This window comes from Harpia harpyja, chromosome 3, assembly GCF_026419915.1.
Source record: "Harpia harpyja isolate bHarHar1 chromosome 3, bHarHar1 primary haplotype, whole genome shotgun sequence".
NCBI classification, from domain to species: domain Eukaryota; kingdom Metazoa; phylum Chordata; class Aves; order Accipitriformes; family Accipitridae; genus Harpia; species Harpia harpyja.
Window position 1 is genome coordinate 6,532,346 of NC_068942.1, and position 16,933 is coordinate 6,549,278.

The following is a 16,933-nucleotide window of genomic DNA, read 5'->3' on the forward strand; positions in this document are numbered from 1 at the left end:
GTAGATTGTTTTGCACTATTTTTCAAAGTATGCCTCCTACTTGTTTTGGAGGAATGACTCCAGAATCAGGAAAAAGTTTTTAAATGGGAATTCATGAAATCAGTGAGTGTACACTGTTACAGAGGTGTATTTTAAATGCAAGTGTTCATTTTATATAACTAGAAAATTCTCTCTAGAAACAACCTTGTAAGGAGCATTAAGAAATGCTAGACAGGAAAGTACAAAATTCAGGTGTATATTCAAAACCACACATTTTAATCCAAGTCTGAAACTTATATTTTACACAACTTGACCTAAATCTTTCTACTTCCAAAGTTATGAAATACCAAGTATAATTTTCTTGCAGTTACCCATACTAATACAAGCTGAACATTTTCAAATACAACAAAAGTCGATGAATAGAAAAGAGGTTCCAATATATTCCTTCGTTCTTGATGATTGCCACATGCTTTATTAAAAAAGTTTATATCCACATGACTAAGGCTTATGATCTGCACAGCTAATTAGATTTTGGATAAAGACCATCACAGTTACATGTGTTTCCCACCTTGATGCCGAATAGCCTTCTGCATAGCAAACCTTCGGACCTCTACAAACATGTGCATTGATGTTATTTATATAAAAATAATTAAAACCAAATACAATTTATAAGTAACAATGTTATGCTAACTAATCATAGTAGAAGTCAAAAGAACCCTGGCCATAGCCATTGTTCTACGTGCTTATTACTTTCTTGTTTCTTACAGATGCTTTTCTCTCACCAGTTATCCTTGGCAAGCTTTATAAATGTCTAATAATACGTTTGGAATCTCTATAAGCTTGTAAACTCAGTGAATGAGATTTAAAATTGAACTAGATGTTATGCATACATACACTCAAAGAATAATGAAGATTTGTTTCTATCTTACACTGAAGATGCCATTTTTTAAGTTTTCCTTAGCTGTGCAATGAAATTTTCTCAAAATGTTTACCTATTTTGACTCTTCCTCTTTCGGGACCTTCACCCATTACCAGAATGTTTGCTGGTTTCTGGAAAACAAAAAGCAGAATATTTAATTGAGCAGCCTTTGATGATTATCTTCAAGAATAATAAAAATATGTACATTTATAATGAAAACTTTTCTATAAATATCCTTACAAGTCTAAAATTACCATATCTTTATGTTTTGCTGACATGTAGTGTTTATCCCTAGTTACCAATTTCACAATTAGAAAAATAGTAAAGTACTTTGACATTTCACAGTAAGAAATGCAATCTTTAATTAAATTTGCATTTCCATTTTTACCAGAATGATCACATCCATTAGCGAGATTTTCTTCTACAGGAAAATTTTGTACCAGGCTAACATTTATGCTACACATCAGTAAAGTAGGCAAGAACTACTTTTGCTAGTATAACTTGCTGAAAATGATGCCAAATCTTGGTACGCAAATGCATAGATAAGAGTTGCTTTTGTTATCATCATATATAACTACATTTTTAGAGCTGTGCTTGTTTTCAGTGTATGAATGATAAAAATCACATTGGCAAAAGCATTTTTTCCCACAAAGTAAGTTGATTTCATGCTATGAGAATTCACTTAAAACAGGACTATACAGACAGCTACATCCACAAGCTTTTGACAGTGTAGACAGCAGCTTTACGAGCAGAACAAAACCTTCATAGGCATTTTATGCAATCTGCAGTTGTTCGTAACCAGCCACTTGTGAACACCATATAAAATCTGCACATGACATCACAGCAATTGTTCTGCAATTAGGATCTAGGTTCCCTCAGACATCAATAGTCATTCCTTGGAAGCTTTTCCCCTATTGTGTTAACAGCTGTAAAGAAGTAAACAAGATTGAAAACATTGTGATTTGAATGAAGAGATGCATAACAAAGATTCAAAGCAGAATTTTTGGAACATCCAAATATTAATTATATTTGAAATCCCTAATGCCTGAAGAGGTCTGCTCAAGCAGGATTTGTTCAAGAATCTGAAAGAGATGTCCAGAAAGCCAACATCAGAATCTCACTTAATTTCTCAGTTCCTAACACTTGCCACTATCTACCCAAAATGAAACTCTCAAACTAGGTTTTCTAGTTTGGCTCAAAATTGCAAATCCTTAGCTTTTTTGAAAAAACAAACCAACCAAACAAACAAACAAAAAAAGTACTACTTCACCTATTCTTTCTCCTTCCCCACAGGGAGCTGTTCTCCCTTCCCACCTCACCCCCAGTGCTAGACATTGCTTCTTCCCTGGCTCCAGCCACAGCCTCTCCTTCCAACCCTGCTCCAGATGCCATTGCCTCTTTTACTCCTCCTTTTTTAATCTCAGGATAATTCTCAACACCATCCCTGACTTCTCATTCCCCAACACGTTTTTGGAACCCTTCAAGAGAGAATATGCACTCCTTCCTTGGAGAATGCAATAGTTATTTTAATTAATCTTGAGTAAACACTCACTAGCAAATCTAGGAAAGATAAAGATGATGCTTGGCTCTTCGCTAATATTAAATGACAATTAAATCAACACTTCAAGGCAACTGGTCAAACTCTGGTTTTACATTTATGTATTACCCTGAACTGAATATTCTGGAGAACAGAACAATCCCATTCTGCATATTCAGAGACCAGGCAGCAAGGGAAGCATGCAAGTTTGCACTACACTTGACCTCTGTTAGAAACCACATAGCTAAAATTGTCCCAACCGAGACAGCAAAACTTCAGTTTCCTTGTTGGAATTCTTCCCTAAAATCCTACCTAGCAACCTTGATTGAGAGTTGAGTATGAATCTAAAACACTTCAACAGACCTTTACATTCAGGATTGGATCTTAGGCATTATAAAATGCATTTATTTGTCAGGTGAACAGAGCTGACAAAAATGTAGTTACTGCACTGATTTCTAGGTTAGTTTTTTTTCTATAGAAGAATTATTTTGTAAGGGATAAACTGTATAACACCAGGAGATGTACTAAGATAAAATTTAAAATCTAAGCAGATACAACAGGATTCTCAAAACAAAACATCTCATAAGGTTTTACCTGTAACATTACAAGATTCTTCAAGCAGCAATTTCTTCATAGAAAAAAAGTATTATTTTATCTGCTGACATAAACCACAATATTCACAGAATAGTTCAGGTTGGAAAGGACCTCGAGATCATCAAGTCCAATCCTCCTGCTCAAAGCACGGTCAACTACAGCAGATTGCTCAGGCCTGAGTCCAGTTGGGTTTTAAGCATCTCCAGGGATGGAGACTCCACAGCCTCTCTGTAAAACCTTTTTGCAGTGTTTGACCACGCTCACAGTAAAAAAAAAAAAGGTTTCTTCATACATTTAATTTATGCCCATTGCCTCTTGTCCTGTCACTGGGTAGCACTGAGAAGAGTCTGGCTCGGTTTTCTTTACTCCCGCTTATCAGGTATGTATACACATTAGTAAGATCCCTCCCTGAGCCTTCTCTTCTTGAGGCTGAACAGTCCCAGCTCCCTCAGCCTTAGAAAGACAGCCTGAACCCCTAAGCAACTTAATGGCCCTACACATACAGGGGATACACCAGGTTAGAATCTATGGAAGCAAAGAACTTGTCCATTTATGTATTTTTAAGCCAGAATGTTTTGAAGAGATGTTGTTCCATTTAGATTGTAAATCTGTACTAATATTTAATCCACTGAGGATCAGAACCCTGCTCGGACAGCCAGCAGAGAAGAACGCTGATTTATAAACTTACCAGAATACATATCCACTAGCTCTTGTAAATCTCTCTATCTGAGAGAGCCAGGGGCGGCGGGGGAGGGAGAAAACAGAGAAGGAATAAAGTGTTAAACAACTGAAAACGTAGTCTTATTTCCAAAAGAGCAAGTGCTTCTCCTGAAGCACCACCACCAATGTGGAGACGACAGACATTCCATGGATAGCATCCTGATGCCTGCAGGATCCCCACTGACCTGCAGACTTGTGTCTCAGTAACGGCTTGCATTGTGGCAGCCTCCTGCAAGGTGAGAAGTCTTCATTTAAATCTGTTCCTGAAGTCAGAAGGAGAACACACCTGAACTTGCTTCTTATTATAAGAACTTTGAGTTCTTCTTGCTAATCAGAGCTGTTCTGGTCAGGAAAGCCCTTTCAGCTGTAGGTACACTGAACCAGCCAGAGAGTAACACTAACCTCATAGGACCCATCCTTCTGAGATGAAACAAATGATATCCAGCTCCTGTGCCCATGAATTTTTATTTAATAAAAAGAAACAGCTACAGAGGAGCTTAAAACATAGGCCACGTGTTTTGTGGTTGTGTTATAGAATAATGGCTTAAACACTGTGAAGTAAAACCCCTCACCTCTCCAGAGCCTTCACGATACACAAGCCGCGGTGAGAGCAACCCAGCCCTCATAGAGCAGGGCTGCTTCCTCAGAGCCTTGGCTAAACAAGAGGCACCAAGGCAGAACTTCAGATACTCAGGTACAGAGGAAAGACTTTGGGTTATTTCAGAGGGATTAATTTGGCATCGGAGACCCTCAGGAAAGTAGGTAATGAACGTTTCCATCATGAGGTAAGCGAGAGGACTGCTAAAGGGAATGCAAACAACTTCTACTTTTTGGAGAAGGGAGAACGTGTCAGTCTAATCTCTGGATATGTAGGATTTGAAGTATCAAAACATTTTACTCTGAAACAGTCACTTAATAGTTTACTATGGAATTACAGTCTGGTATAATACAGTTACTGAACAGCTGCAAAAATCAGATTAAAAAGTGGGAACCAGAGAAATTAAAAAGCCCCATACCTCATGCACATTCAAGCTACATGCAAGTGATAAGCACCAGTCTAGTCCCTGAAGCAAATCTTACTGCTGTCCTTGTGATGAAGAAAACGGGGTTTTAGGTGGAAGGAAACATGAAGGCCCAAGCAGCTAAGAGACCAAAACCTGACACACACGTACTTGGAGTAAATCATGTCTCTTTCCAAGAGAACAGAATTTAATTCAAGAAAGTCTGAGAAGCCCTGCTTAAAATTATTCACTAACTCCTTAGTAGAGGGTGAGGTAACAGAACAAGGACTACACTTCTGAGCCAGTTACATCCCAATTAATACCATCTCTATTTTCCTCAAACTCTCCCCTTGCTGAGAACACAAAACACCAGCTGGGAAGCAAAGCCATGCTGCTGCGTCTCCACCTATCTAGTTGCTATAGAAACAACAGAAACAGTAAGAGTTAGGAGTCTCACATTTAAGATCAGCTATAAAAATGAACAGAGAAATCCCTGCTGAGAAATGCAGTTGAGGTTTGACTGTCTAAAGAATATTTGCAAAAAGAGCAAGGTCAACAGCAACAAACAACTGGAGTAAAACCCTCAAATAACTGCAAAAAGGGATGTAGATGGCAATAATTTAATGGATTCTTTACAAGTAATAAGCATAGATAAAGTATTTACTTTTCTACATCAGTGGGAGAGTGGGAATAAAGCAATTAACAGATCTTGGTGGGAGAGAAATGAAAATGTTGGGCTAACAAGTATGTTTTCATAAATAGAAATATCGTGAATGGGACTCATATGGACATCCATGTTATCTTAATCAATATGCTTCCTATTTAAATATTTAGAAAGTAGATTAGAATAAAGGTTGAAGGAAAAGAAACCATCTGTGGTTTTGAAAGAGCATAATGGGTCAAAACAGGAACAACAGCCTCACAATAGATGGCAATATGTTAGTTTTAATGGTTATTGTTGTTATCTCCTCAAGTACAGCGGTGACACAATTCTTAAGAGATTTGGTGCAGAATTACATCCCTGTGAGAAAACGTCCATAGGGACATACCACTTTCCATACACCATTCTTTATTGTTTATATCCAAACAAATGTGTTTCCCTTTTGGAATGTATCACTGGACAAAGAATAATCTGAAATTAAGAGGCTTCTATTGTAAAAGATATTGCAAGTCTTTTAGATAAAAGCTCTCCCCACAATTAAAGAAGCTGGCTTCTGATGAGGTCTTTTCAAGTCTCAATTATTTAAAAAAGCAATTGTAAACAGCATAGTGTTGATACATAGATGTGCTTTCAATTCACAAGCCGAAACCAAGAGTAGTGGTGATTTCATCTTAGCTTTTAGCACACTGCTCTACAAATGACAAAGGTCCTAAATGGGATGACAGCGTTCCACTCCACAGGCACTACTTGAAAGACCACTGAGCCTTTAAGTTCAAGATTAAGAGGGAGCTGCAGATTGTTCACAGAAATTTGCAGACAAAGCTTTTGCTCTTCTGATCCACAAGGAAATGTAGGCACTTTCCTGCCTTAAGGCAATGCTATTCAAACCCAGATGTTGTTTTTCAGATCAATATACTGGCATACTGGTACTAACGCTTTAGATAACAATTGATCTAATTAATGCAGGATTTAAAAAAGAAATGGTTCTAAAAAGATTTTATTATGCACTACAGACCTCCAAATCATTATCAATTCCATTCACATTACTTCCATATATTGAAAACTGTATAGAAAATTTGTTATCATCACTCCCCTCTCCTCTTTTAGAAAACCATTTGGTCAACATTTTTCTGATACTGAAGCACTAAACAAAAGTATACCATATAGAGTAAAATATCTTCACATCTGCTTCTCTTTACAAGCCTTACATACTGTGAACTCCTATTAGAGTCACTGCTCTGATTACACAGCATCACTTTCAACTTGTTCTTTTTCCGCTGTTATCCTTAACTTTACAAAAGAACCCTATTATATTTTTTGTCCAGATGTGTAAATTCATACAATTTTCTTGTACTGCTTCTCTACTGTTAAAATGATTGGCCTTGCAAAGCAATATCATGAACAAATCTCATCAATGTATTTATCATTTAATTAAAACCAATACTGTTTCTACAGATATCCTCAAATTGACTAAAAATAAAGCTGATTACTACAGCACATGATTAAAAAGGCAGTAAAATCAGAAGGAATGCAAAATGCTTTGAAATAGTACATCATTCAAATGAAATAACTTGTTTGAATCTAGAAAGGAGTTAAAAAAAAAACCCCAAAGGTAGACACATTAAGTAAATATGTGGCAACACAGGAAGCAAGGAGTACCACAGAAGGCTTTTACAGCTAAATTAAAAAAAACAAACAACAACCCCCCCCCCAATAAACAGTCCAAAAGTTTTTGCAATAAAAAAAATGAAAACACAAATGCGGACATGTAAAATTTTACAGCTAAGTGTCACCAGATTGTTGTCTTTAAATAAGAAAATATACTTGATTATCATCAGGGGAACAGCAGTGACAAAAACAACATTTTCAAATGTTCATATTTATTAATATGATAATAATACATACATGGTAACAATTATTTTTATCTCCAGTCTTGCTTCTTAAAGAAATAATTTAAAAATGAAACACATACAGAACTGATAAAGACATGGAAGTGTGTGCCACTGTTTGAGAGGAAAAGAAATCTTTTGCATAATTCTGAGAGATGGAAACTGGATATTCCATCGTAAACCATGGTGTCAAACTATGTTAGGGACTTATGTATTTCATAGCTGCTGAACTGATATGGTCAAAATAATCATTAATTCCAGATATCAGAAATCCTAATAGCAACCAGAAGCGTAGAATTTACCTCAAGCTCTGGAACCGATGGTAAGTAGCTAGAAGTAGGACAAACTGTACAGAAGATATCTGAAATATTCCTTTGGAATGCCTTAGATAACAATTTTGGTTAAACGCATTCCTTGCCTGTATCCGTTACGTGTTGAGAGGGGAAACATACTGTTTTCACATGGAAGCTAGCTATCAAAGAAATCTTTTCATGTTGATATATTCTTACAAAACTCCTCTATGCACAAAAAGCAAAAGAAAGCAGAAATACTAAAACTATGCCTACAGTGCAACCATAGGTCTGCACATATTTAAAAAAAAAAAAGGTCCCTTAAATAAACTTAAGATTATCTAGCCTACAACAACAGCAAAGATGTGACTGCACAGGCTTCGTTACAGACTGATTTAAACCAGCCCATGACTCTGGATACTCTTTGGAGAATCAGTCAAAATCATACAATGCTTTGGGGCTGGACGGGACCTCTGGAGGTCATCTGGTGCTCAAAACATAGAGGTCACCCTGCTCAAAAAAGTGGCAACTTCAAAGACAGAACCGACTTTGAAGCTGCATCAGGTTGCCGAGTGTCATAACCAAGGGAGCTGCAATTCTGCAAGGATAGAGATTCCTCAGCCTTTCTGATGTGCAACCCCCTGCACTGTCTGACCACTCTCATGACGAAAAATTGTTCCCTGTCACCTAACCAAATGTCTCTTGGGGAAATGTGTGTCTGTGCCCCTTCCTCTGCACACCTCTTTAAAATGGCTTCATCTTCTCTACAACCTCCCATTAGGAATTAAAGTCCACACCGAGAATGCTGCATGCTGCTGAGTGCAGTGGCAGTAAAGCTGACACATGCAAAGCTATCTCCATCACCCTGTTATACTCCTATTGCACCTTTGGCTGAACAGTTATATAGCTATATGTTTAACACTGGAAACACATACTTGAGATGACAGAGTCAGCCTACAAGTCCAGACTCTGGAAGTCACTCACTACCAATATATTTTACCATGGGAAAGAAAGACCTTTTTTTTTCTCTCCCTTCATTTTAACCGCATCACATATAATCACATGTAGACAAACTACCTAGTACGTTCTATTGACATTGCTATGCCTTCAGTTACTCTCATATATAACCATCCTTACGATAATGAAATTAGTGGTCAGGTAAAGTATTAATTTCTCTATTTTACTTCACTTTTCACAGGTTAGATGTTCTCGAGAGGTAATAAAGCATACAGCTCAACTGACATTAATTCTTTAAATTCACTCCTCTCAGCCCTGCCCAGGCACTCCCCCAAAATGGCCAAAACATCCATGTTCCTTGTAAGAATGCTCTGATTCAAAACCAATTTGAAACAATGGTTTCTTAGACAATTGCTAGAAAAGACACTTCATTTATAAACTCAAGGTGTTTGATCATTGTTGAAACAGGAAAAGACTATTCACCAAACTCTATTCCCTGGTTAATCAATGGATAATATAGTTGCAGTTATGTCACTGGAAAATGGACTGCAAACACAAGGGGAATATGAAATAGAAGTAATCACAAGAGGAGAATATAATTCTGGGCTACGTAAAAGTTCAGAAATGAAACAATCTTCCTTTCACACACCATTTCCATCAGGTTTCTTATGGCTGACAGAGCATTAAATTACTGCAAGACAAAAATGAAAACTCCAAACAACTTTGGATGCCGGGCATTGCTTCTATTATAACAATCTTCACAATGTACTAGTGTACCAGTGGTTTCACCCCAATCAATGACAATGCAGTTCAAGTGAAAAAGAAAAGAATGAAAAAAACCTTACATTAGGAGAATGCCAAAACATTTGACAGAAATTAAGTTTTATGTTGCTATGCAACATTATCCAAAGCATTCTGCTGGTGCTAGTGCTGCAATAGCATATTTGAACTTAAAATGTTACATGCAACCTTGAGAAGGACAAAGAAGCGGGGAAGATGGAAACAAAGAGAAAAATACGATCATAAATTATCAAAAAAAAATAAAATGTCATAAAGCAAATGTTTAAATAATACACTGAATTCACATTGTTCCTGGGATTTTCAACACATTACAGTACAGACTCCAGCAAAATTCCCATGAAGCTACTCAGCAATAATCTATGGCCTTGTCTTTAGACCTTGTCTGAGCTCTTTGCGAGCACCAAGGAAAGCATGGGACAAGACAGATTGCTCAACCTCTTCTACCCCATTTCTGAGCAGTGCAGATGTGCAGGCCCATCGTGCACGGGAACAGAAGACAGACTCACCTCAAAGATAATTTAGAAGAACGTTCTGCTTTTTAATATATTACAAAGAGGAAATGGAGAAATAAATTTCATTCCATAAAAGCACAGTCAAACTCTTCCTCTGTTGGGACTTTAAGAAACATCCTGAATGCCCCAAGATACTGCAGTCAAGCCAAGTCTGTGCATCTCTGCCATCAAGTCCTTATTAGATATTCTTCACACACGATCTTCACTCAGAATAGCTACCCAAAGGCAAATAAACTGAGAAGATATTTGCACATGTGAAACATTACAAACGCCACCACTTTCTTCACCTCTTTAAAGGCAAAAGCTAAGAGACAGCAAGTCTGACAGAACACTAACATGAGAAAGCCTACGACTGTACTAACCTTGGGACTAGAATTTGAGAGGGGGAAATGAGATGATGAGATTCTCACCTGTTCCTGCTGTTGGAACTCTTTGCTTACTTGCATTCCTTCGTTTCTGTTACAGCAGCATGAAAATTAGATACCATAAGTGCTATTATTTGGTAATTCTTTCAGTTGCAGCACTGAATTCCACCATTGCCTAATCCTGGTATTTGTTTTATACAATATTCTTACTACTTCTCCTGGTTTAGTAGGGTTACTAAGACAGGAGGATGAAGCTTCTATCCAAACAAAGGACAAATGACTGAAAGTGAGACTGCTGACAGTGTCATAAAACATTTTGTTAACTGCCTTTCACAAAATATCTTTAGCAGTAAAACTCCAATACCTCCATTCTCCTGAGTCTGGTAGAGTCAAAGAATTAACAAAGCTTTTCTGACTGCAATAAATAATATAGTACCAAATGAATAGAGATAAATGTAACCCATTTTCATTACAAACCAGCTTCTGCTTGGATACCTTAGATTGACTGAATTAGGCTGAAATACTTTAATGGAAATCTCAAAGGAAGAAAAGATCAAGAAAAAGGTAACATGGTTATCTAGAGAGGTTACTTCCACGTTGAGTGGGTCTTAAGAGTCCCTTTTTGTCTGCACACGGACATGCGAATATAGCTTAAGGGACTGAGAACTATAGAATACATTTCTTTTATTATCATTTTGGGGTATAATTTTTTTGTAAAATTTAGAAAAGCAATAAATACATTAAGTTTTACAGGATTTTAACACAGGTTTATGTAGTATTTCATATTGCTTAATTAGCTCTTGTCAGCTTATTACATACATTATTTTGCAGTATTAAGCTACATTATTTATCTACTTTTCTTATGTGTTCTTTTCCTATGCTTATAATCTCAAGAGAAAAAAAGATGAGGACCCATGTCTCCTCCCTGCTTCTTTCATGTTGAGTCTAAAGACTAGAAAGTTTAATCCTTATATGATCAATTTAAATGTCTGTTATACTAAAGCATCAACTTCTCTTGTGTGTGGAAATAATTTACAACGTGACCAAAATCTTTCTATAATCTTTCTCAGAGTGTCTTCTTGAAGCAAGCTCTTGGCTTCCAAAATTTGCAGGGATAAGTTACATGTCACTTTCTCACCATGGTTTGTCCAGCAGATCAGCGTTCAGGCTTCAGGAAGAAAGATTATCACCCTAATACAAGCCTGGACAGCTACAGCAATACTAATTGGGATTTAACGGTCCAGTGGACCATAAGGTCTCAGGCTCACCATCCAGTTACCACATTCTAGACAACTAGCTAATGTGTCAGTCGACGCAGCACAACCTCACATGGCTTGCAGTGGAAAAAAGCAACTATGGACCACAAAGTGAGCAGATGCACAAAGTACCACTGCTCTGCTGACACATTCATTACAAAGTTAAGCAAAACATACCCTTTAAAATCCATCCTAACAGAAACTCTTTCCCTAGTTTATCACCATCACTCTGTTCGCCCCAGGCCCCAGATAAAATCTCTCTCCATCTCTCAGTCAGTTCACGCTGAAGCTGTTCCCTCACTCCTCGGTTTCCTGACTTTTGGGGGATCCTCAGGCCCATTCAGGCTCTGATTTTTAAGGAGCCTAGCACCAATGGCCAGGTTCTTCAGCAACAATTACATTTCAAACCCAGTCTTGTATCATAAAGTTGGAGAAAACTGATTCTCCTAGTTTACCCTTGGAGGTTGTCCCAAGGTGTCTCCACCTGAACAAGCAGCTGGGGAGTTTTAAAAGTAACCAGTAGATGTGGTCTGCCTGGGGCACGCTACAGCTGTGGTTACAAATGCTTGATTTCATTTCCACTGTTATTCAGTCACACAATTGTTTCACAACATCAACCAGAGTTTATAGGAGAGCAGAATCCCCACACCATCGGAAGAGCTGTCCTGCACCACATAGCCCACGGCTCCACAACCATGCCCCTTAAAGCAGGGCTCCCGGATAGCTGGTGTGCTCTGCCCCTGTGCCAACAGCCTGCTCTCGTGCTCAAGGGGCTCCACGGTGGCTGGGGCTGCAACAGTTCCTTTGGATTAAAAGGCACTAATGAGATTTTATGAAGCAGTGAACCTAACAGGAGACACAGCAAAACAGTTTTGGACACGCTGCCATACCGGTGTTCAATATTAGACTTCAGTATTATAATGTTAGTAAAAAACCAACACAATATGATGGTCCTCTTAAGGCTTTTTAGGATATTTTCATGTAGAAGAAAAAGTTAGGCAGAGGTAACAGAGGATACATTTAGAGACAGAGATAATATTTCTACTTGTTTTCTGAAGCCTGAAAGAGATTTAATCATTACCGGCCCATTTTAGATACTCCACCCCCCAAATGAGATTAAGAGATATTAAGTAGCACATCTGCATGTGTTTACATTAATGACAACTTTATAATGTTTCTCAATATAAAGTATTTTTAACATGTGCACCCTTTGTAAAACTTAGAAGAATACTGCATTCCCTTTCTGCTCATTTTATCAGTAAATGCTATGGAAAGGAGCCTAATATTCAGAAGCTGGCATTCAGATTTTTATGGTATTCCTTCCATAGTATAAGCTCCAATCTTCCCTGCAGCATAAGCCCAGTCTGACAATAAAGGCCCATACGGTCTAGATCTGACTGAAGAATTTAAGACCTAACGCTTAAATCAACACTAATCCAGAATTATCAGCATCTTAAAACAATTTGAAACCTCATCAAAACAATTCTTCGGATAAATTAAAGGTCATATGTGCTTAAGCAGATTTTCCATCAATATAAAATAGTTTTCTAACAGGCCAGGAAGGAACAAGCATAAATCATTTCAATCCAGAATGTACTTTTGTTAACAACCATAAACAACTGAAAAGTATAGATCTAGAATACTGCTATTCCAAACTTGAGTGAACACTGCCTACACAACAACCCAATTCAAGTATTTTATTGTTTATTTATGCAACCCTTCATGTACACAAAGGGCACAATGGGTAAAGTACTGAACAAACGGCACCTGCTTTGGAAAGCTCAAGTCTGAGAGATGCCACTACAGCAACAGGGCACAGGAGTGAACACAGAGCAGTGCATGTTGTGTAGGGAAGAAACAGCAACTGCACAGATCGGGCTCGGGGGTTTGGTGTCAGGAAGGGGGAGAACTTGCAGAACAGTAACCAGAGAAGTTCTTTCAAGGAAAGACTGACCCATAAAACAACAGAGGTGGCAGGAGCAAGGTGCAGAGACCAAGAAAAGTGTCTGCAGCCACAGGCATAGCTGGTGGAGGCTGGGAAAGGTATATGAGCAACCGGGAAAAAATTAGGTCAGAATACAGAGATTGAAAACCTGAACTTAGTTCAAGAAAAGAAAAACTATTTAAAGTTAAGATTTAATACACCAATTAAAAAGTTATGGAGACCACAAATTATCTTTTAAGAGTCTCAAGCATTTATCCCAGTTACATACAAGCTGCTGTATGTATAGTCCAAGATAGTTAAGTTTTCTTGTCTTGGAAAAGAGAAGTATTTTTGTTTCTCAGATACCATTGTATTTATACCATTTGATAAATACTGATTTTCAATAATCAAAAACCAAACATAAACAAACAAATTTTATGGGGTTTTTTTTTTTTAACATAAACCAGTTTCACTTTGTAGAACGGCTTTTGTAATTTGTGTTTTAGTATCAACAGTCACAGCCTAAGACAAGCTGGAAGCAAAGGTTGTAACTGCTGTTATGTATTCTGCCCTCTTGGCCATGAGAAGTATTTTTCCTTACCCATAACTGCTTCTACAGTTTCCAGGTTTTCACTCAAAAAATATCACTTCCTTATCCGGAAGAGTCTTTCTCTCTGCAGAATACTTTGCAGCCATTTGTTTCAAACCAGCACCTCCAAAATTTCAAAATAAAGATTCTGCAGTTACTGAGGCAAAGTATGCTGGATGAAACTAAGGAAGATTCACAACTCCACAATACTATCACTTTAGAGCTGTGAAGACTGCTCCCTCCTTTCCATCTATGAATCTTTTACTAGCAAAGAGATAGCGTTTCAGGGTAAAAATTTTACAAGAGTTTAAGCAACCTGTTCTTGAACCTAAAAACCCTGGCCACAAAGAGCTCACATGGCACTTCGGTGCTAGCGGGAAATGCCTGGACCCCTAATACATTTGCTTGAATAATCAAATGCAGTAGGCTTAGTACTTCTCAACAGCATAAACCAGGTGTGAGATCCCACTTAAAAAATTGTTTATATGTACATCCGTTAAACAGTCATGGTTACATTCTTAGTATTTTCTACAGGCATTTTCATGTGCAGAGTAACACATTTGGATTAGCCTTAGAAATTCGTGCAGCTAGATGAACAAATTAATTAGGCTAAGTGAAAGTGTGAGTTGTCAGCACCTCCACTAACATGTGGGTAACTGCCATGGGCACACTCTTATCGTGTGGTATCTTGCAGTAAGCACTAAGCAACTTGCTCTTTTTCATGAAGGAATAAAGGTATCTCTTATTTACCGCAGAATACTGCTGGTAAGTGTGCCCACAGGCAGGTAGAGCAGCTACAAGGTTTCAAGTTCATATTTGCACTTGTACCCACAATAAAGTTGTCTCCATCAAGAAAATGGGCTTATACTCTGACCTGCAAGTCACAGATGAAGAGGTTCCTCAATTTACAGACTATGCATGTGATAATCAAGTTGTAGCAGAGCAGTGGAGAAATCTCTTTAGAGTAATAACAAGTTTATCTGTCTGCCTCGATTTCTTACTGTGTTTGCAAAATCAACACAAGATTGAGGCAATGACATTTTGTCACATTCATGATTATTCCATTAAGGCTTGCATAACATTTATGCCATCTTTCCAGTCCTCACATTTAAAATAACCCAGGTAAGTTGAAGAAGAGTGTTTGCATTGAGCATATTTGATATAATGACTTGAAATGCTCATAGAAATTACTACAGTTTATTAAAAGCTGCACAGTAGATCGTAAAATGTTTATCTTCTGTCCTAAAAGTATCTTGATCTGTGCATGTAAACAAAAGAAAAGATGTTGGAACAAGCAATAAAGGCAACGAGGCCAGAATAATTTACACAATAAGCAAGTCATTTCTTAATTTCCTTTGTTCAGAAGTGTACAAGAATTTCGGGGGGGGGGGGGGGGGGGGGAAGATTAGGCACGTTAAATGTATTTATTTTACAATATTTAGTGTAACATACTGCTACAGCATGGCATTTCAGATTCTAAAAGTTTGTTTCTTCAGTATATCTTCAGTATCTGCATTTTTATTTTGATGCATTTTTATTAGGTAGTAAAAGACAATTATGTTAACAGATGCTTTCACGAACAAATACATTAAGTACTAGTATTATTTGTCCTCATTAATGCAAATCAAAAAGCAGTTCTTGGCAGGATATAAACAGTTGGTGCTTAAATATTTTAGGTAGCCAACTTAAGACAAGGTGTGGGAGTCTGATCGTTAACCGCTTTTGAAGATCAGGCTCTTTCCAAATGACATATGCAGCACAAGACCAAAAAATCAAGAAGTCATTTCAGAAAAATTTAACCTAACATGTTATCAATTATTTATTTAATAACTTGTTCATGTCTCTGGAGTTATTTGCAACACTTTTATAATAGTTCAATAGTAAGCATCAAAACCTCTGTTACACATTGAATTGAAGTTGCTGTACTGTATCTAATACCATGTGGAGGAGCTAATTAGTTATTGACTTGGAATGCCTATAGCCAGTTTTCAGCACCAACTTTTAAAAGGTTTTTCAATCACCAATCGAGGCCAATTCTGGACTGAAGTCTGTGGTTGAAGATTTTTCAGACACATTTACAAACTTGCCATGCAAAATAACTGCAAGATAATTAATCATTATATGGGATCAGCTTGACATCTCCAAAAAACCTGTAGTCAGTAATACATATACTTCCAATAATATAAATAACACAAACATTTCTGGAAAGTTAAATTTTTTTGTTTGGTTGGGGTTTTTTGTTTTTAAAGTGTAAGGACAAGAAGTGATCTGCTGTTTAAAAGAAAAAAAAGAAAAGAAAAGAAAAAAAGAGGCCTGCCAAACCCAAAAAGGATAAAACCCCCTTTTTATTTCATAAAGGATTTTCTCAATAATCTCCAAATGCTTTATAAGAATTAGATGTAAACTAAGACATGTGAGAACTATAGACTGCAGTAGCTTAAACATACATGACCATTATCACACTATTCATTCTTAAAGCTACTAGTAGAAGTTGAAAGCTAGAAGGCATAGGGAAAGAAGATTCGGTACATAAAATTTTGAGTGGGGAAACACAGAAAAGCTGGTTTGAGACGCAAAAGCCTTAAGAAAGCCAGTCTCAAAATCTTTTCTGAGGCAGAACCACCACAGCAGGGACCATTACCAACTTCAGAATCTAGAGACCTTTAGGTTTTAATGAGTCCCTGAAGTTTTTTAATTAGTATGGTACTTTTAACAAGATCCTAAAATAATGGAGGGTCACTCCATCTGGAGCAAGTGAGTTTTTCCCCCCCTGTGTCAGTCAAGGTATGAAACATAGCGTTCTACCTGTACCAGCCACTGCAGAGCTCAAAGTTGCGAAGGCCAAAGGGAGGAGCAGTAATTAAGGTTGTGAAGATGAAGAAAGAGGAATTTTTTAGGAAAGTCAAAGCTGAGTCAAGGTTATATGAGTAATGTTAAAG

The 16,933-nt window shown here is 37.4% G+C and overlaps 1 protein-coding gene across 4 annotated transcripts in view; it reads right to left on the reverse strand.

Annotated features, from left to right (window-relative positions):
• Positions 1–16,933, reverse strand: part of CDK19 (cyclin dependent kinase 19) — a 128,903-nt gene that overhangs the window by 36,802 nt on the left and 75,168 nt on the right. For all 4 annotated transcript variants that reach the window (XR_008234272.1, XM_052781266.1, XM_052781267.1 and 1 more), the window contains one exon: positions 972–1,029. Coding sequence is in view for 3 of the 4 variants with exons in the window: in XM_052781266.1 (XP_052637226.1) it covers positions 972–1,029 (58 nt within the window). In the remaining variant the exon portion in view is untranslated. The remainder of the gene's footprint in view (positions 1–971; positions 1,030–16,933) is intronic.